The sequence below is a fragment of the Carcharodon carcharias genome, chromosome 8, assembly GCF_017639515.1.
Source record: "Carcharodon carcharias isolate sCarCar2 chromosome 8, sCarCar2.pri, whole genome shotgun sequence".
Taxonomy (NCBI): Eukaryota; Metazoa; Chordata; class Chondrichthyes; order Lamniformes; family Lamnidae; genus Carcharodon; species Carcharodon carcharias.
Window position 1 is genome coordinate 161,514,089 of NC_054474.1, and position 21,731 is coordinate 161,535,819.

Consider the following 21,731-nt stretch of genomic DNA (forward strand, 5'->3'; position numbering starts at 1 on the left):
GAGAGGGGATAACTTCTTCAATTCTAACGGAGCTTGCTACTTACAATCGCTGGGCGAGGTACAGTGCCGAGTTCTTTCTAACTTAATTTCTTCTGTTCAATCCTGTTTTATCCTCGTCGCCAGTTTGTTGTAAGAGTGGCCAGGATGGTACTATTGATGATAGAGTTGATCTGCAAATACTTTTTGGGTGGAAACATTAAGGTTATTTACAATGTACTCATCAGCAGCTACACGTGTGCTTTCAACTGCATGCTCCATCTCTGCACTGACTGCAGGGGTAGCCCACGCTACTCTCCTATTGGCTACAACAGGTCATATGATCTTTCTTAACAAATATTACTATTAAAGGTACATTACACACTAAATACAAACCAGAATTTATCACTTTTCTTGGCTGGAATTTCGTTCCTGAATTGGATGCACCTGAAGGGTTGAATTTTACAGCCCTCCAGGGGAGTGGGGGTGGTGCCCTTAAAGCGCTGAGGGAAGGCAGGGCCTGTGGAGTGCTTGGCACCTTCTTGCCACTGTGGCATTCTACCAACGGTGGAGGAGGTAAAGGAATGCCCTCCCACCCAGGGCCCATATGTACCAGTTGAGGGTCTCTTCCTGCCACTGTGGGACTGTGCCTGCTGGCCCTCCAATTGGCCATTGGCTGTTAGGATTATAGGATTGTTAGAGGACAGAAGGAAGCCATTCAGCCCATAGAGTCCATGCCAGCTCTCTGCGAGAACAATTTAGCTGATCCCATTCCCCTGCCCTTACCGCTTGGTCCTGCAACCTTTTTCCTTCAGGTACTTATCCAATTCCCTTTATTCAAAGCCATGACTGAAGCGGCTCCGATGTTTTGTAAAGGTTCACTGTAATTTTGTACTCTGAGTCTATTTATAAAACCCAGGACCCTGTATGCCTTTTCACCCACTTTCTCAACCTGTCCTGTCACCTTCACCGCTTTGTGCTCATATACCCCCAGATCTCTAAATGCACCCACTTTAGAGTTGAACTCTAGAGGTGAGGTGAAAGTGACTGCTCTTCACATCAAGGCAGCATTTGACTAAATGTGACATCAAGGAGCCCTAGCAAGACTGGAGTTAGTGAAGAAAACTCTCCGCTGGTTGGAGTCAAACCTAGCACAAAGGTTGTGGTATTGGAGGTCGATCATCTCAGCTCCAGGACATCACTGCAGGAGCTCATCAGGGTAGTGTCCTAGGCCCAACCATCTTCAGCTGCTTCATCAATGACCTTCCTTCCATCAGAAGGTCAGAAGTGGGGATGTTCGCTGAAGATTGCACAATGTTCAGCACCATTCGCGACTCCTCAGATACTGAAGCAGTCCATGTCCAAATGCAGCAAGACCTGGACAATATCCAGGCTTAGGCTGACAATTGGCAAGTAACATTCGCACCACACAAGTGCCAGGCAATGACTATCTTCAACAAGAGAGAATCTAACCATCGCTCCTTGACATACAATGGCATTACCATTACTGAATCCCCCACTATCAACATCCTGGGGTTACCATTGACCAGTAACTGAACTGGACTAGCCATATAAATACTGTGGCTACAAAAGCAGGTCAAAAGCTATGAATCCTGCAGCGAGTAACTCACCTTCTGACTCCCCAAAGCCTGTCCACCATCTACAAGGTACAAGTCAGGAGTGTGATGGAATACTCTCCACTTACCTGGATGAGTGCAGCTCCCACAATACTCAAGAAGCTTGACACTGTCCAGGACAAAGCAGCCCCCTTGATCGGCACCCCATCCACAAACACTCATTCCCTCCACCACCAACGCACAGTGGCATCAGTGTGTAGGAATTCATCACGGCTCCTTAGACACCACCTTCCAAACCCACAACCACTAGAAGGACAAGGGCAGCAGACACATGGGAACATCACCACCTGGAAGTTCCCCTCCAAGCCACTCATCATCCTGACTTGGAAATATATCGTCTGTTCCTTCATTGACACTGGGTCAAAGTCCTGGAACTCCCTCCCTAACAGCACTGTGGTTGTACCTGCACCACATGGACTGCAGCGGTTCAAGAAGGCAGCTTACCACCACCTTCTCAAGGGGCAATTAGGGATGGGCAATAAATGCTGGCCTAGCTCGTGATGCCCACATCCCATAAAATGAATTTTAAAAAAGGGACCAGTTCCAAAATCTGGAATGTAAAGCTAGTCTCAGTAACGGTGACCACGAAACCATCATCGATCCTGCCTGGTTCACCACTGCCCTTTAGGGAAGGAAATCTGCCACCCTTATCTGGCCTGGCCTACATGTGATTCCAGACCCACCCTCTTAACTGCCCTCTGAAATGGCCTCTCAGGCCTCTGTTGAAGGACAGTTAGAGTTGGGCAACAAATCCCAGCCTTGCTTGGTTCCACATCCTGTGAAAAGCTTAAAAAAAAAGTCCTGCCACAGCTTCCACTTCCAAGTTTCATGTTGTCTGCAGATTTTGAAACGATGCCCTGTATGTCCGAGTCGGGCCATTCATAAAAATCGAGGAAAGCCGTTGTCCTCGCGCCGACTCCTGGGGAACCCCCTCACTCCAGTCTGAAGAGCAGCTGCTCGCCACCACTTTTGTTTCCAGTCATTCGGCCAATTTCCAAATCGAGGCCCTCATTGTTCCTTTTAATGCTTCAAGTTTGTTGACAAACTGGTTTACGTGGCGTTTTATCAAATGTCTTTGGGAAGCCCCTGCACACAACATCGATCGCATTACCCTCATCAAAAAAACTCAGATCAAGTTAGTCAAACGTGATCTCGGCCTTTGACAAATCTATGCTGGTTTTCCTTAATTAGTCTAGATTGGTCCAAGTGACTTGTTAATGTTGTCCTGAATTATCATGTCTCAAAGCTCCGCAACCCCTCCACTAAAATTGGCGATCTAACTGGTTTTAAGCAAGTATAGAGGTAAGGAAAGGGACGCAGGGCGGGCAGACCCTTGTCTCTTTAATGAAACGGAAGCTAATGGCTGTATAATGGGCTTAAAATCTGGCCTGCAGTACCCGTATAGAATACACATCTTTTTTAGACCTATCGTCAGTTAGCCCTGAGTTAGCACTGAGGCAGAAGGCAGAAGGGAGATGCATAATAGTTGGCCTAACGCACTGGGACTGAGGATGAAAAATACACGTAGGAAAAACAGAAGCAATTAGATAATTTTCTGATCCCAGATGCTTGTTATGACACGAATAGGCTAAGCTCGTTGCACTTGATGAATGTACCCTAATTAGCTTAGATCCTGTGTAGGTGGGTGGATTCCCTTTAGAAAAGTTCATGATGCAAACGGTATGATTCCGTATCCCATGACCTAAGCTGGGTGCTGGCAGGCAGCCTTCTTTGCTCAGTTATCGGCTGATGCCTGGGTTTCCAAATTTTCTCAACATTTTGGGCGAGAGTTGGGAATATATTCTCGTCAGAAACCGTACAGCAATGCTGGAAAGCCCTCTGTCACACCCAGCTTACACAGCACTGAAGGTATTTACTTTTATTTTTAGCAGCTTTCATAATCAAGCTTTTTGCACAAACACTGACCAAAAGTGATTTTCCAATCCCTAATGTGGAGAGTTCTAAGGGTTCTATTCTGACTTGGCTGTTTATTCCTGTAAAGCTAAAATTACATTTCACAATATGTAGGTTTCAAAATGCATTTATTTTGAGCAAGTCATTGATCATCTCCGTTTCACCACTCCCTTGGGCAGGGAGTTGCGGGTCATTATCACTCGCTGCATTTGCAAATAAAAATCCTCCCCTCATTCCTCCTGGTATTGCTTGCCCAAAACTTTAAGTCTATGTTCTCAGGTCCTTGTACGGTCGGCTAATGGATGTATAGCTTTTCTTTCTCTACCTTATCTAAACCTGACTTAATCCAGTGCACCTTTATCAAATCTCCCCTCAGTCTCTTTTGTTCCAAGGAGAACAGTCAGTATTTGTGCTTTTGTAACTTCAAAAGTTGTCAGTTAAGCTCCACAGTTGTAAAAGTCGTTTCATTTGAGTGTTTCATCCAGGACAAAAAGTTTGACATCCCAAGATCTTTTCCAGTGGGGCAGCACCAGCTCTCGGAGTCGTCGTCTTCTGTTGACTTGTGCTGCGTTAATTAAACTCTGTAGAACTATTAAGTGACTACTATTTCAGGCTGTTCGGTTGTATTTGGTGCGGGGTGTTGGGGGAGGGGAAAATTCTTAATAGTTTTAAAAATAGTTGAGTCCTGTTGGAGAAGGGAATGTTCCGAGCTTCCAGAAGAGTTGAGAACTAAAAATGCAAACATTTAAGTTGCGCACTTTTCTTGTAACGACATGTGGTTACCATAACCAGTGTGCATTGTATCGGAATAAAATATTTTTAACCTCAAAATGTCAACATCCATAAAACAATTTCAACACTTCTATGCTAATTACAGTGAAACTGGATATATAGTGCTAGTACAGTGTAATTTATGCTCTTGTGGCTGCACCATGTAAATCGTGTTTTGTAAAATGTGCAACTGCTTGTTTCCAAAACTATTCTAATAGATTTTCTCTTTCCTCTTCTTTTAACTGTAGGGCTGTTCTTCGTCTTGCCCTGTACTGACTCCTTTGTTAAAGTGGACATGAGGACTATTTCATTTGACATTCCACCTCAAGAGGTAAGATGTATAGCACCACATCCGGTACGCTGTTGTGTCACGGATTCTCCATCTGCCCCAATACCTTTTTGATTGTTTTTTCTCTAGATTCTCACCAAGGATTCTGTGACAGTCAGTGTTGATGGAGTCGTTTATTACCGCGTTCAGAATGCAATACTCGCTGTTGCAAATATCACAAATGCAGACTCGGCTACCCGCCTCTTGGCACAGACCACATTAAGAAACGTACTTGGAACAAAGAATCTGTCTCAGATTCTGTCAGACAGGGAGGAAATTGCACACAACATGCAGGTGAGTGCCAGATGACCTTCAATTTCATGCATTTACTTTGAATCGTTTTTGTTCCCAAAAATTGAATACTTTATTCAAAAGATTTTGTAAAGGCGCATTACATAACTGCTCACTTTAACATTGCAGAAACTGCAAAGCATATCAGTTTCTTTCAATACAATATGTGGCACTCTGAGGTGCCTCATTACAATATTCATTTGATGTCAAACTTGCAGCCCAAGGGGTTTTACAAGGTGGACCACCTATTCCTTTGTGGCGGCTGTCTCATGCTTTATTGTGTCCCTTGGCACAAATTCCTGGACCTCGAAATACGCCAGTCTTCAATGCTTGAATTACCTGGAAAAACTCAGCGGGTCTGGCAGCATCGGCGGAGAAGAAAAGAGTTGACGTTTCGAGTCCTCATGACCCTTCAACAGATCTGTCGAAGGGTCATGAGGACTCGAAACGTCAACTCTTTTCTTCTCCGCCGATGCTGCCAGACCTGCTGAGTTTTTCCAGGTAATTCTGTTTTTGTTTTGGATTTCCAGCATCCGCAGTTTTTTTGTTTTTAGTCTTCAATGCTTGATCATCGACAGCTCTTTGCACTGGAAGACCAACAAGTTTTGTTCTTTGCATAGAATTTACAGTGTAGCACAGGTACAAACCATATGGCCTGCGCCAATATTTATGTTCCACTCAAGCTTCCTTCCCACCTTATTTAATCTAATTCTATCTGCATGTTCTCCTCTTGTATGTTTTTGTAGGTTTGGTTTAATTTGTGTGCTTTTTTGGGGGGCGGGGGGGGTGGGGGGTGTGGTGGGTAGTGGGGTAGAGAGGGAGAGGGTTTAGTCCTGTTCACATTGTCTTTTAAATGCATAATAAAGCCTTCTGTTAATCATTTAGTCTTCGATTATTATGTGAATTCCAACTACTGAATGATACCAAAGTGCAGGTGCAGTTATGCAGAACAAGTAAATGTTTATCATGCGAGTGGCCGGCACACATCTGTGACTTTAAATAGCTGACTTCATGGTTAGAAAATTGAATTTGGTCGGATTTGTATTTATTTCCAAGTTTTCAAGCCAATTTTTTAAAGTGAAGCTTCACTATTTAACCTTACCACCCTACGTTTCATTTCACAATCCCACCCCCCACCAGAAACATATTATCTTCATGTAATTTACAGAATCTATATTTTTTCACAGGACATCATGAGTTTAGAACACTAACTCATAGTAAGGACTGGAAGCCTAAAGCCACGTGCATCTTAATGTGTGAACAGTTCCAATAGTACAGGACACTATGTAATGACTTGTGTATCTCAGCAGTATGATGATTGTTAGAACCCTGAGAGGAATTGAAGTTTTAGGAAGCAAACCATTAAGTAGTGAACATGATAAATGGTAAAGAATGGGAGTGTCCCATTCAATGGATTGATCCATGCTTCAACCCCATTTCTCCACCTTTGCTGCAGATCACTTGAGACTTGTTCCCAAACAAAATCTATCAATCCAAATGCAGCAAGACCTGGACAATATCCAGGCTTGGGCTGACAAATGGCAAGAAACATTCGTGCCACACAAATGCCAAGCAATGACCATCTCCAACAAGAGAGAATCTAACCGTCACTCCTTGACATTCAGTGGCATTACCATTGCTGAATCCCCCACTATCAACTTCCTAGGGGTTACCATTGACCAGAAACTGAACTGGACTAGCCATATAAATACTATGGCTACAAACAGCAGGTCAGAGGCTGGGAATTCTGTGGCAAGTAACTCACCTCCTGACTCCCCAAAGCCTGTCCACCACAACACATAAGTCAGGAGTGTGATGGAATACTCTCCACTTGTCTGGATGAGTGCAGCTCCCAAAACATTCAGGAAGCTTGACACAATCCAGGACAATGCAGCCCACTTGATTGTCACCCCATCTACAAACACTCACTCCCTCCACCACCAATGCACAGTAGCAGCAGTGTGTACCATCTACAAGACGCACTGCAGGAATTCACCAAAGCTCCTTAGACAGCATCTTCCAAACCCACGACCACTAGAAGGACAAGGGCAGCAGATAGATGGGAACATCACCACCTGGAAGTTCCTCTTCAAGTCACACACCATCCTGACTTGGAAATATATCGCCGTTCCTTCACTGTCACTGGGTCAAATTCCTGGAACTCCCTCCCTAACAGCACTGTGGGTGTACCTACACCACGGGGATTGCAGCGGTTCAAGAAGGCAGCTCACCACCACCTTCTCAAGGGCAACTAAGGATGGGCAATAAATGCTGGCCCAATCAAAGAAGCCCATATGCCATGAACGAGTAAAACTGTCTTAAACTCCTTTTGACCCAATATCCACAGCCTTTCACGGGAGAGAATTCCAGAACTTACCATCCTCTGAGAAAATATACTCTGGCTTAGGTTTTTTTTTTTGCAAAAATATACTTTATTCATAAATCTCCAAAAACATTTTGAACCATTTCACAATCACCATTACAAAAATACAATCAGGTTCAACTTTTACAACATGAATCACAAGGTGTATCAGTACAAACAATGAATATTACAATCATTGGCAGACATTCATTTTAATCTGTACAGCCTGAGGGGCTCTTTACAGTTCCCAGCCCCCCAGTGCACTGTGGCAGAAAGGCCTTAGGCAGCGACCCTTCCCCATTGCGCCTTTGTGGCGGCTGCCCCAAGCTTAACTGTGTCCCTCAGCACGTAGTCCTGGACCTTGGAAAGTGCTAGTCTGCTACACTCGGTCGGGGACAACTCTTTGCGCTGGAAAACCAACAAGTTTCAGGCAGACCAAAGAGCGTCTTTCACTGAGTTGATGATCCTCCAGCTGCAGTTGATGTTTGTCTCGGTGTGTGTCCCTGGGAACAGCCCGTGGAGCACAGAGTCCTCTGTCACAGAACTGCTCAGGATGAACCATGACAGAAACCACTGCATCTCTCTCCAGACCTTCTTCGCAAAGACACAATCTACAAGGAGGTGAACAACGGTCTCTTCCCCAACACAGCCACCTCGAGGGCAACGTGCAGAGGGGGTGAGACTCCTGGCATGTAGGAAGGATCTTACAGGGACTGCTTAGGTTTAACTTTAAGATTATGCTGCATTCTATTATCCCACAGCAGAAGGCATAATTCCTTTATTATCAATCCTAACGAATCCCTTATCACTTTAAACTTCAATTTTATCACCCCCTCAACTTTCTAAATTCAAGGAAATACAAGCCAATTTTATGCAGCCTTCTTCATGACTTTACCCTTTTATGGCCTAGTATGATTAGTGATTCTGTGCTGTACCCTTTTCAAGACCAGTGTGTCTTTTCCTGAGGCTTGGTATCCAAAATCAAACGCAGTACTCCCAATGGGGCTTGTGCAACTGGCGCATCACTTCCTTGGTTTTGAGTTCAACCCCTTGAGATAAAGGCCAGTGTTCAATTACCCCTTTCTGATTACTTTTTCTACCTGTGGACTAGCTGTTAGTGATTTGAGTACATGGCCACCTAGATTCCTTTGTTTCCCCACAGCTTCCAGCTTCCTACCAAATAACCTGTTGTCTGTCTTTGATGCAAAGTGGATGGCCCACACTGACAGCTTTGCCCACTCACCTTTGTCTGTGTCGCTTGGTATTTTCTGTTCTCATCCTTGCAACTTACTGTGCCGCCACCCCCTCCCCCAACCTGATACAGAACCAATGTTGCAGGTTACAACTCTTCCCCCTTCCGTCATCCAAGCCAATAATATACTTGGTGAAAAGCTGATGTGTCGGTGCTGAACGAATAGGGCAGCTCCTGGGGCCCGTGTGAGTTCAACTTCTGCACGGCCAGCCATAGACGTCAGCAAGATTGGCTAATGCTCAAGGTCCTTTAACTCTGTTTTGGCAGAGGATCCATGCCAGAAACATTAACCTTTTCCAGATGTGGGCGACCTGCTTATTTCTACTGTGCTCCATTTTACCCCTAACATAAAAGAATGTGTGTTTCAGCCTGTGATTTGGGTGATGCCTTCTTTTTATATCCTCCACACCACAGCCTTAATGTGTAATTTATATTTCAAATGGAGTCGCATCATATCAAGTTTTACCTACGATTTCCTTCTTCTCTGTTGATGGGGCTGATCAGGTAGAAAATGGTGACTTTTATTTAATATTATAATGATGTCCTGCTCTGAACCCTAAATGTGGAGATTGTGGAGTGGGGACGAAAGCGATAGTGAAGCTTTGGCCCTTCCTTCTGTACCAGCAAAGTCACTTTTTTTTTTTAACTGATTTTTCCAAGACAACACTTGATGTTGCAACGGATGAATGGGGCATCAAGGTTGAGCGTGTAGAGATCAAGGATGTGAAGCTGCCTGTTCAACTCCAGAGAGCAATGGCAGCTGAGGCTGAAGCATCGAGGGAGGCCAGAGCCAAGGTAAGCAAAATGAGAACAACCGCTTAAGCGGAATCAAAAGTGCTCCACCGCGGCAAAATGAGGAGGGTTTTTTAAATTTTAGCTTTTTTTTTTAACCTGTACTCTGCATTTGGTCAGGTAATGTTCACCTTTCCTAATCCAGCAGGGCTCTTAAACCACAGTCACATATTATTTCTCCCATTTAAATAAATAAAATAAAAGCTCGACAGAATGACTGAGTCGGAATTAACGGACATGTTCCACCTTCTCTAAATCGTGAAGTACAATTAGTTACGCCAGGGATTGTTGCAAGGTAGAAAACCTTCTCCTTGCTAAAAATGCTGCTGCAATACTAATGCTGTCTTTTAGATGTCTAGATTTCTTTTTGCGATCAGCAAATCTATTTTGGCAGGCAAAGCCTTCTTAACAACAAGGTTACTCGATAAGACTATCATATATCTGTATTGACTTGGGCAACCTTGGACCTATGTTGGCTGATCTGCTGTCCCAAATCGTTAGAGTGGAATCAATCCTGATGTTTTGATCTGTTAAAATAATGCGAGCGTTTGGGTTCCTTCGCTACCTCTGGAGTTTGGTGAGGTCTCTCTTGGTCTTCAATGTATTTGGACTTTGTTCAGTGTGGATATGATTAAGGACTATTCAGGACTATTGATGTTTTGCACTAAAGGCTGCCTTGGCTTGTCAGAATTGGATGCTGTGAAGCAGCTTAACATCAAAGTGGACTTAACTGGGATGCAGTCTTAAAACTATAAGCATTTCTAATTCAAAAATATTTCCCCAATGGCGAAATTGTTCTGATGTAAGATTATATATTCAGGATGGAAAAAAATTGTTAAATAATTTTTCTGCAAGCAGCATTTAATTTATAGTACAGGAGGTAGCCATTTGGCCCATCATGTCTCTCTGGTCTGTAAAAGGCCTATAGCGTGTAATCCCACTTCCCAGCTCTTGGCCCTGTGTTACTGCATTTCTAGTGCATATCCTAGTGTTTTCTAAATGCATTGTGGGCTACTGGCTCTACCACCCTTTTTAGGCAGTGAGTTCCAGACCTCCACCACCATTTGAATGAAAAAATGACTCCTCACCTCCCCTCTAATCCTTCTGTCAGTTACTTTAAAATCTCTGCCCCTTAGTTCTTGACCTGTCTGCTAACGGAAATTTGGTCCTTCCTGTCCAATCTATTTAGGCCCCTCATCATTTTATACACCTCGGTTTATATCTCCCCCTCAGCCTCCTCTGTTCCAAAGAAAACAACCCCAGCTTATCCGACCTTTGCTCATTGCTAAAATTCCCCACACCTGGCAATATCCTCGTAAATGTCTTCTGTGTCCTCTAGTGTGATCAGATTCTTCCTGTAATACAGTGAACAGAACTGTACACAGTACAGTAGCTGTGGAGTAACTAATCTTTTATACAGAACCCCAACTCATATTCTATGCCTTGACCAATAAAGCAAAGTATCTCATGTGCCACCTTAACCATCTTCAGGGATCTGTAGGAAAATGGGAGCAGGAGTAGGCCATTTGGCCCATCAAGCCTGCTCCGTTATCCAAATAATCATGGCTGTTATCTACCTCTATGCCATTTTCCCCATATTCCTTAACGTCATTAGTATCCAGGAATCTATTGATTTCTGCCTTGAACATGCTCAGTGATTAAACTTCCACCAATCTCTGAGGTTGATAATTCCAGATATTCACCCCCCTTCAAGTAAAGAAATTGGTCTTTATCTCCGCCTTAAATGGCCTGCCCGTTATCCTGAGACTGTGTTCCCAGTTCTAGACTCACCATCAAGGGAAAATATCCTCTCTGCATCAACCCTGTCATGCCCAGTAAGAGTTTTGTAAGTTTCAATGAGATCACCTGTCATTCTTTGGACCTGTATTCTCTAGAGTTTCAATCTCCTCAATCTCTCCTCATCCTTTCATCCCAGGGATTAATCTGGTGAACCTCCATTGCTCTCCCTCTTTGGCAAGTATATCCTTTGTCCGATAAGGAGACCAAAGCTGTACACAATACTCCAAATGCGGTCTCACCAAGGCTCTATACAATTGCAGCAAGACATCTTTACTCCTGCACTCGAATCCCATCGCAATGAAGGCCAACATACCATTTGCCTTCCTAAATGCTCGCTGCACCTACATGCTAGGTTTTAGTGACTCACGATCAAGGGCACCCAGGTGCCTTTGGACACCAACGCTTCCCAACCTCTCACCATTTAAGCAATACTCTGCCGTTGTTTTTTCTACCAAAGTGGATAACTTCATATTTATTCACATTATATTCTATTTGCCATGTCCTAGCCCATTTATTTAGCCTGTCTGAATCCCCTTGAAACCTCCTTGCATTCTCCTCACAACTCACATTCCCACTTAGTTTTGTCTCATCAGCAAATTTGGAAATATTACATTTGGTCTCCACATCCAAAACGTTTAAAAAGGTTGTGATCAGCTGTGGCCTGGACACTGATCCTTGAGGTACCCCACTAGTAACGGCTTGCCATCCTGACAATGACCTGTTTATTCCTACTCACTGTTTTTTGTCTGTTAACCAATTCTCATCCATACCAGTGTAGTATCCCCAATCCCATGCACTTTAATCTTGTTGACTAACCTCCTGAATGGAACCTTATCAGAAGCCTTCTGAAAATCCAAATACACCACAGCCACTGGTTCTCCTTTAACTATGCTACATCCTCAAAATTCCCAACAAGTTTGTTAAACATGATTTCCCTTATATAAATCCAAGTTGACTCTGTTCAATCATATCATTATTTTCCAAGTGTCCAGTTATCACATTCTTTATAATAGATTCTAACATTTTCCCTACTAATGAGGTCAAACTAACAGGTCTGTAGTTCTCCATTTTCTCCCTCCCTCCCTTCTTAAAAAGTGGGGTTACATTTGCTACTTTCCAGTCTGCAGGAACCTTTCCAGAATCTATAGAACCACCAATGCATCCACTATCTCTACAACCATCACCTTCAACACTTTAGGATGTAGCTCATCTGGTGCAGGGGATTTATCAATCTTTAATCCAGTTAATTTTTTGAGCACTGCCTCTTTATTAATACTAATTTCTTTCAGTTCCTCATTTTCACAAGTCCCTTCATTCCCTAGTATCTGAGAGATTTTCTGTATCTTCCTCTGTGAAGAGAAATGCAAAGTAATTTAGTGTCCCTGCCATTTCCCTATTCTCCATTATACATTCTCCCGTCTCCATCTGCAATGGACCCACATTTGCCCTTGTTAATCTTTTCCTTTTCACATATGTAAAGAAACTTTGTTTCTCGCTAGCATGCCTTTATGTTCTCTTTCCCCTTTTATCAGTTTCTTGATCATCCTTTGCTGGATTCTAAATTTCTCTCAATCCTCAGGCTTACCACTTTTTCTGGAAACCTTTATAAGCCATTTCCTTTGATCTAATGCAATCTTTAACTTTTTGTTAGCCACAGTTGATTTTACCTTTCCTGTAGGGTTTATGCCTCTTAGAGGAATATATATTTGTTGTAGACCACGTAATATTTCTTCAAACACTACCCATTGCCTGTCTACCATCAAATGTGTTTTCCCAATCCGCCATTGCCAAATTTCCCCTCATACCTTCATAGTTTCCTTTGTTGAGATTTAAGACCCTAGATTCAGAATGAACTTTATCACTTTCAAACTTAATGTAAAATTCCATCATATTATGGTCACTATTTCCTAAAGGCGCCTTAACAGCAACATTATTAATTAGCCCTTTCTCATTTACTAAATCTAAAATAGCCTGATTCCTAGTTGGTTCTTCAATGCACTGCTCCAGAAAAACATCCAGGAGCTCATCCTCCACAGCATTAGTGCTAATTAGGTTTACCCAGTTTATATCTAAATTGAAGTTACCCATTATTACTGTACTACCCATGTTACATGCAGCTCTCATTTCCTGATTTATACAGTGCCCAACATTATTATTACAGTTTGCTGGCCCATCAACAACTCCCACCAATGTTTGCTGCCGCTTGCTGTCTCTTGGTTCACTTAAATTGATTCTACACCTTGTTCCTTCAATCTAAGGCCCTTTCTCACTTATGTACTGATCTTGGCCCTCATTAACAGTGCTACCCCACCTCCTTTACCTTTTTGCCTATCCTTTCTAAATGACAAATATCCTTGATTATTCAATTCCAAGTCTTGGTCACCATGTAACCATGTCTCTGTAATGGCAATTAAATCAGACCCATTTACCTTCAAATCATCTACCTTGTTGCCAGTGCTGCGTGCATTCAAAAAGAGTGCCCTTAACTATGCACAATAAAGTCCCTCTGTTTCTCTCCACTTCTCTTGATGCTATAATCTATTGTGTATCCCCTTGTTTGTCCTCCCCAAATGCACTACTTCACATTTCCCCTATTGAATTCCGTTTGCCACGTTGCTACTCCACCTGACTATTGCTATTTTCCTGCAGTCTGCAACTTTCTTCTCCTCATTATCAACCACGTGGCTAATTTTTGTATCCTCTGCAGATTTCTTAAATCATGCCTTCTGGAACTGATTGCACTTAATCAATTGGGTTTGGTTATAAAATCAATAAATTGAAGTAGGTTATTAAAGCCGAATCTGAAACCGGGAGGCATGTGCCTTTAAATATGGTACTTGCAGTAAGTGAAGATGTCTCTGCTTGTTCCAGCATCTTACAGGATATAAAGAGATAATCACAAATGCTAACTTTCCCTTGGAAAGTGTGTTTAATGAATAAAACATGGGAAATACTTGATGAGAAAAGACTAAAGTCCATCTAATTTGCCCTCTGCACTGTTAGCCATATGATAAATGAGTTGTTGACCATTCACAGTAATCAATCTCTATCAATTAGTCTGCAGCAGACCCAGACATGAAGTGAGGAAAAACTCCACTGGGGAGCTTAGAGAACCATAGGACCAAAGTCACCTGCCCCTCCCAAGCTAAACTTATTCACAAACAGAACCTCAAAATTATTTTTGGTTCCCATAGTGCCATAGTGTTTTTTTTTTTAAACATCGGCTACTGAGTGGTGGGAGAAGGATTAGAGGAGGTGGCCAAAGGCACAATTGGCACAGTGATTTTGCGCTCCCCTGATGTTACAACCTGAGATGGCCCAGTGCATTGGAACAGATGATGCAAAGCAGGAATGTTCCAAAGTATGGTTAGTATTAACAGCACAGAACCGGGGCATTTGCCCAACAGGTTCATATCAGTGTTAACATTCTACAAACAAACTTCCCATCCTTCTAGTCCTTCCTCCCACACATGTTTTTCTAGCTTCCACTTGAATGCATTGTTTGGAGGTTTGTGGGATTTCTCCGATGTCTCGACTTCTTCTCCTCTGCGCACTCCCAGCAAAGTCTTTCACTGTTTCCGGTGCCCTCTGGGATGAACCGGTCATAGCCAGGGACTTCCATGAGTCAGCGGGGATGTTTGCCCTCTTCAGCAACACTTTGGGGACATTGCCAAAGCATTTCCACTGTCCTGGGAGTTTCCTGTGCGTCTGAGTTCTGAGTTGAGCAGCTGCTTTGAGAGTTGGGTGTCAGGCAAACAAACAACATTGCCCTGTCCAGCAGAGCTGGTTTGAAGTGATGAGCACCTTGATGCTGGGCACGTTGGCTTGGGAGAGGGTGTTGCTGTTGGACCTGCCTTTCTTGCCTCTGGATTTGGAGGATCTTGGGCCACTGGTGACACGTCTCCAGTGCTTTGAGGTGCCTGCTGTAGGTTGTCCAAGTCTCTGCAGCGCAGGGCTCACTATTGCCTGTTGAATCATGACTTTAGTCTCATTTGAGACCTTGGTCTTCAACACTCTTTTCCTCAGTCTGCTGTGGAAACAACACCTGCGCCTACCCTATAAAACTACCAATAATCTCCAGCCCTCGGCTATCTTTTTAGAAAGCAGGAGCCCCAGCCTGTTCACTCCCTCCCAATAGGTATAACCTCTCAGTTCCTGTATCATTCTCATAGACCTTATCTGCACATTTTTAGTGCCTCCACATCCTTTTTAAATGATATGAAGACCAGAACTATTCACAGTACCCTGACGGTCTAACCAAGGTTCTGTACAAGTTTAACACAACTTTTTTTGCTTTCCAGTTCTATCCCTTTAGAACCCCAGTGTTTTTTATGGCCTTATTAACCACTATTGTGATTTGTAGTGATTTTGTGTATCTGTAGTACCACACCCCTCTGTTCCTCTACCCCATTTAGACACTTATTTTCCAAGGAATATGCAGCCTCCTTATTCTTCCTTCCAAAATATACCAACTCACATTTATCTATATTGAGGTTCATTTGCCAATTATAGATCCATTTTGGAAGTTGTGTTTTGCTGCAATCTGTATTAACTACACCACCAACCCACCCCCACCAAATTTGGTGGTGTGTGCCTAATTTTGAAATGATGTGCCCAAGTCCAAATAGTTTATGTAAATAGTGATTAACAGTGATCTCAGCAGCGACCCCTGTGGAACACACCTCCTACCTTTTTACCAGTCAGAGTAACTAGCTTTTAACCGCTAGCCTCTGCTTTCTAATTTGTAGCCTGTTTGCTAGCCATTCTGCTCTTTGTCCCTGAATCCACACGCTCTGATCTTTAGTCATGAGTCATCTATGTGGTGCCTTATTGAAGATCTTGTGAAAATCCATGTAAATGGCATCGACTGCATTATCCTTATTTGCGCTTTTTAACGAAAAGAATGACAGAAATATCCCAGTGCCCGAGTTAGTGCGTAAGCACTCGTCTCAATGTGAATGGGTTGTGGTTCTGATTTGGGTATATCATTTAGACTGACACTTTAGTTGGGCCGCATTGTCAAAGCTGCCAGATGTGACCCAAAACTCAGCTGGCTGTCTATTCAGGGGAATGTGAAAGATCTCCTGGCATTACATAAAGGGCAGGGGTTCTCCTGATACCCTGGCTGGCATTCCTCCCTCAACCAGCACCAAAGCGGGTTATCTGCTTATTTACTGTTTTATGAATATTGCCATGAGCAAAGTGCTTGTTCTTTTGGCCTTGACACTTCGAAAGTAAGTAATTGAGTGTATAGCACTCTGAGATACGTCAAGATGCCAAATAATCAGCCCCACCCTTTCTTCCTCTCCAGACTTGATTATGACCTTCTCTTGACTCGAGTTCCTTCCGAAAAAGGATCTGTTTTAAAATCATCCAAGCGCTCAGTGGAAAAGTACAGCAGTTCAGGCAGCATCTGGGGAATTATAGACAGGTGTAGGCATAGGGGTGGGGTGAGGCTTTTATCAGAACTGTCTTTAAAAATCTCGCCATGTAATTATTTCCCACTCCTTTTGCTACCCCAGCTAAACGTGTCAAGTTGAATCTTCTCATATAATCTAGGGAGGATTTCTATTCACCCAGTTATGAATGAATTTGCCCTTCTCATATTCTTACTGCTGAACTCTATTCCAGACCCACTGATCCTGTTTGTTCTTGCAGGTGATTGCTGCCGAAGGGGAAATGAATGCATCCAGAGCCTTGAAGGAAGCTTCTATAGTGATCTCCGAATCTCCAGCAGCACTGCAGCTTCGCTATCTGCAGACTCTCACCACCATAGCTGCAGAAAAGAACTCCACCATTGTATTCCCTCTGCCAATGGACCTGGTGCAAAATATTATGGGGGCAAAAAAGTGATGTAATTGAACACAAAACTTGACCACAGTTTCTATGTATGTTTTCCAATGACAGACAATTTGGTTAGGATTACTTTTATTTCTTTTTCCATGTTGTAATAACAGTAAGCAGGGGTATTGATTTACAGTGATGGATTAATTGCTAGACCTTTAAGGGGCTGCATCTACTAATATTTCACTGTATGTAACTGCTTCCACTTTTGAACAATTTGATTGTATTTGCTCAAGCAATGAGCCACAGTGGAATGTATGCAGTGATGGGCAAATTCACAGCATGCAGATATCCACTAGACCTGAACAACATGTGGCTTTCATCATTGCACTTTTCACATTTCTGTAGTTGTAGTGTCAGCCTGAATGTTTTATAGCCAAACAGAACTTAGCTTGCTAGCCATTCATTGGTGAAGCCAATCATATTTTCTGCACATTTACTTGGTTTCATTTAGTACAGCGACGTACAGATGCCTTTGTTCCACCTTCATCACACAAAACCTAAACCTACCCAGTTTAAATAAAGCCAATCCTATATAACTCTGCAGTTAAGAATCCTTGAGGGAAGTGCTGCTTTGGCTGATGATTTAATTGTGATGCCATTGAATTTTTTGGAATTGTTTCACACACCACCTGTGCCCCATTAATTTGAAACGATAATCTGTACAATATATGTAATTAGAAGACTTGTATCACAACATATTTATAAATAAGTTTTAATTTCTGTATATTCTATAGAAACTACATGTTTTGAACTTGAGGTGTTAAAATCTAGTGCCCACTTTTGTGCCTGTACCAATATATCAAAGGTCCGGTTTGGAAACTAGTTCAATTTAAACTATTGTGAGCACCAAGAATTCGAAGTGATCTACCACACAGATTTGCAACCTTGCAATCTAGAGAGCATGCATGCATGCCTTTGATAAGCATTTCCAGTTACTTTTTCCATAAATGAATTGTAGAGGGAAGCAGATTAAAATCTCCTGCCCATAATGTCAACATGTAAAAGAGCATGGCCCATTAAATTTCTTTGACAAAACTCAGTACTGAGTGGTTACTGCCTTGGGCCAGTACTGAGTGTCGTGTGCCTCTTCGTCGACACTTCAGGCTGGGTAATCAGTACTGCAGCCTGGTGATGCCTGATGAAATGCCCTTTATGTTTGAAAACTCAGATTTAATTCCCCCTCCGCATGAAGACCTAAAAAGTCTCTTACCAAATCGAATTTCTCTTTCTCGCTTTAAACTAAGTCTAGATAATCAAGAAAATACTCTTAACAACTTTGCCAAAATCCTCTGTTCACATGACTGGCAGATGTTTTGATTGGTCTTATTCCTGATTCCTTTCCTGCAAGGAAAGTAACCTTTAAGTGCACCCCAGCCATTGACACTAGGTATAACATTGGAATTGAACTTGATGAATAAGTCGAGGATGCTCAGACCGTTGCCCATTAAATCCATTTGCTATTGGATTGCCTGTGATAAGCAAGTAAACATCACAGGCATTCACAATTCCTGCCCTGTTCTTTTGTGCTGAAGTCTTTTTTTTTGTTGCTGAATCATTGCACTGTGACCCTATTGTTGGTCTAGCTTCGTGGTGTAATTTGAAATAAATGTCACTCCAAGTGATGCATTACCTCACCATTTTGCCTGTGAGTTTTGTAGGGGAATGCTGTTGGTCTTAATGCAGTGCAAACAAAGCCCAAATGTAACACTAGAATCTACCAATGGGGTTGTGCGTATAACAGCATAATGCCCGTCCTGGGTTGATGGGAGTGGCTGGATTCTGGGCAAACTGTAGTAATGTGAACACTGCAAAGTGTTGAAACTAGACCCCAATAGGGGGCCTTGCTATCATTCCATGATTCCAAATGTGGTGTGTCCATCCAGGTAAATGTCTCCAGCTCAGCAAACAGCAGAATAATGACCAACCACCCAAACCCAAATTTGGGATTGGGGTGTGGAGAGGGGATGTGCGTTGATGATATGATAGAGCAGCTCAGGTGGTTAGTCATGTGTGAGAGATGCAACACTTGGGCAGTGACCTGACTGGGGGAGGGAGAAAGAAATGCTTCTTTAAGGAAATCAGAGTTTCATTTGAGAATTGATCTTTTTGAACAGTTTGTTGAATATGGTGTGTAATGTTGTGGGAACTTTGAGGTTATTATAATAAACTGTTTACTGTTAGTAAACTGAGCTTCACTCTGAAACTGTACCATAACTCATTATTACTTCATATTAAAAAAAAACTGTTTTGCGGTCACATTAATGTGTCTGTCACTAGAGTGGTTGCAATACTATCACTGTCCCAAGTACCAATGGTGGGGAAATATTCTTTGTCTACACTCGGACACAAGTGATAATGGTGGGAAAGTGAGTCCATCGACTCACTGTGTAACGGTGGTGTTTCAATGCGCACATTTCACCAGAAAAATTGTCAACTTGCATCAAATTGATCTGAATCAGTGCCCTCCAGGTCCATCCTAACCATCCCGCCTGCGCAAGTTGCTTAATGGTCTAAAATATATCCAATCTGCATTTGATTATTTTATTCTGATGAAGCTCATTCAACGGTGACGTGATCACATGCATGCCGATGGGCAGTAAACATATTTCAAAAGGTGGAGGAAGAAAGTGTTAGGTGTGGGTGAAGCATTGTGTGTAGTGCACTGTCACTTCTGGCTATGAGTGCAGTCCAGATCAATATGATCAAAGTACTCTCTGCTGGTTGCATGTAACGTAAGTTTGGACCATTTAGCATGAAAGTGGCAACCTCATTCTGTTCCACTGTCCACAGAGACCACCATGGTGGACTGTGTCACTCTGGTATAGTAGCAGAGCACAGGAGCTTGGCTCTGTATGAACTCATGCTGTATGTCTGGGCGCATGTTGTTGGCAGAGAGAATTGGCTTGTCCTTCACCATGGGAGAGAGTACAAAATAAAACTTGGCCAGTCAGAACTCCTGTAAATGCTTTATGTAGTTGCCTTATCACTGTTAGTGATACGTTTATTGCTGAGTCAGAACCAGCCCAGCACTGCACCAGGTGAGTTTCTCTGCACATTCTCTGAAGTGACTATTCTCCGCACCTTTTTGTTTTGATGTGTCTTTTAAATCCAAGCCTGTAGCCAATCTGGATTAGAATCAGCACAGCCCGAATGTGAATGGGGCATGACTACAAGCTCACTATTCAAGAAACCAAGAGCCAGGTCTGCTTAGATGTGCACTAGGTTGACACATTATTGACCAAGGCAGCGTTTTGGAGGCCTTATAGCTCAACGCTATATGCTGTATAATTTTCCTGTTCCTGAAGTTCATGAATGTAACGTTTTAGAATGTACACTGTAATAACAAAGCTAATTGCTTTTTTGCCGGAAATGAATCTGCTTTTATTTTATCATTTATATGTTTTTTGAAAGCATGTTCAATAATTGCTGTAGTGTACTTTTATAATTATGCTTGCAATGCAGCTTGCAATGCATTTAATAAATGTTATTAAACCAAGTCTGGTTTTCATATATGTAACTTCATTCCTCACTTTCTGCAGATTTTTTAATGTGCACTGTGCGTGCTCTTTCACTCAATGAGAAACACAGAAACCCACACCCCTCAAAGGCTTGCTGCACTCAGTTGCAGTCTCCATACACTGTAATTCTTTTCAATGAGCTACTCTCTTCTGCACTGTTGTCCTCAAAAAGATAATTTGTGACTGCAGTATGAACAACCTTGCATTTATTTAGCAGCTTCTTTGATGTGGGGCATCATAAAGTACGTTGCCCAATCATACTTTTGAAAGGCAGTCACTGTTGTAGGGAAATGTAGTGCTCAGCAAAATTCTGCAAACAGCAGTGACATAGATGACCAGGTATAATATGTGTGAGATTTTGGATGGTGTTGTAGGGTGGCCGAGTTGTACTATTAATGATAGGGTTGATCAGCAAACACTTCTCAGGTGGAAACATTTTAAGTTTATTTACAATATACTCAGCAGCAACTACACGTGTGCTTTCAACTTCAACTCTAACTCCACTGACTGCAGTGTGCTACTCTCCTACTGGTTACTACAGATCAGGTAGTCTTGCCTACCCAGTATTATTCTTAAAGGTACACTAAATAAAACCATGATTACTACGTTCCTCCCACTTTAACTCAGCTATACATATATTTATAAGTACACATTTTTCAAGACAATACAATATTTACACTGGGTAAGGAATTTGCAAGTTCAGTTTTTCAGGTGGTTTCCTGGTACGTGTGGAATGTCGCAGCTCCACAACTTAATATTCTTTGTCAGGAACCTCCTTTTCCAAAGTTGCCTGAACATCAGGTGCATCAGTGGGCACTTGCAGTTCTGTATCCTCAACTCTTACAGGCACATAAGAACATGTCTGTCCTGTATCCTGAGTATCCTCAACAGGAAACACAGACCCGGTCATGATCACTGGTGGAACCAAATCTTAGTGATTTATCTCTCTCTCTTCCTTAAATGGTCCACATGTTTACAGATGATCTGGCCTTCCACCTCCACGTGGTAAGATAGAGATCCAGTCACCGCATTTATTTCACCTGGAAATCACTTTGGTCCTTCCCCAAAGTTCTTCACGTATACTGACTCTCCCATGGTAAATTTCCTCTCACGACTATGCCAGTCGAGCCTGGTTTTCTGACTTCCCTGACTCCTTTCCGCCTTCCCCTCTAATTGCGGCATTATTAAACTCCATCTCATCCTGAGACGGCGTTTCAACAATAACTCCGCAGGTCTGACACCT

The 21,731-nt window shown here is 42.7% G+C and overlaps 1 protein-coding gene across 1 annotated transcript in view; it reads left to right on the plus strand.

Annotated features, from left to right (window-relative positions):
- stom (stomatin) overlaps positions 1–20,466 on the plus strand; it is a 53,833-nt gene extending 33,367 nt beyond the window's left edge. The window contains exons 4-7 of the mRNA XM_041193374.1: positions 4,547–4,629; positions 4,717–4,920; positions 9,192–9,326; positions 16,782–20,466. Coding sequence (XP_041049308.1) covers positions 4,547–4,629; positions 4,717–4,920; positions 9,192–9,326; positions 16,782–16,976 — 617 coding nt within the window. The 3' untranslated portion in view covers positions 16,977–20,466. The remainder of the gene's footprint in view (positions 1–4,546; positions 4,630–4,716; positions 4,921–9,191; positions 9,327–16,781) is intronic.
- Positions 20,467–21,731: the final 1,265 nt, after the last annotated feature.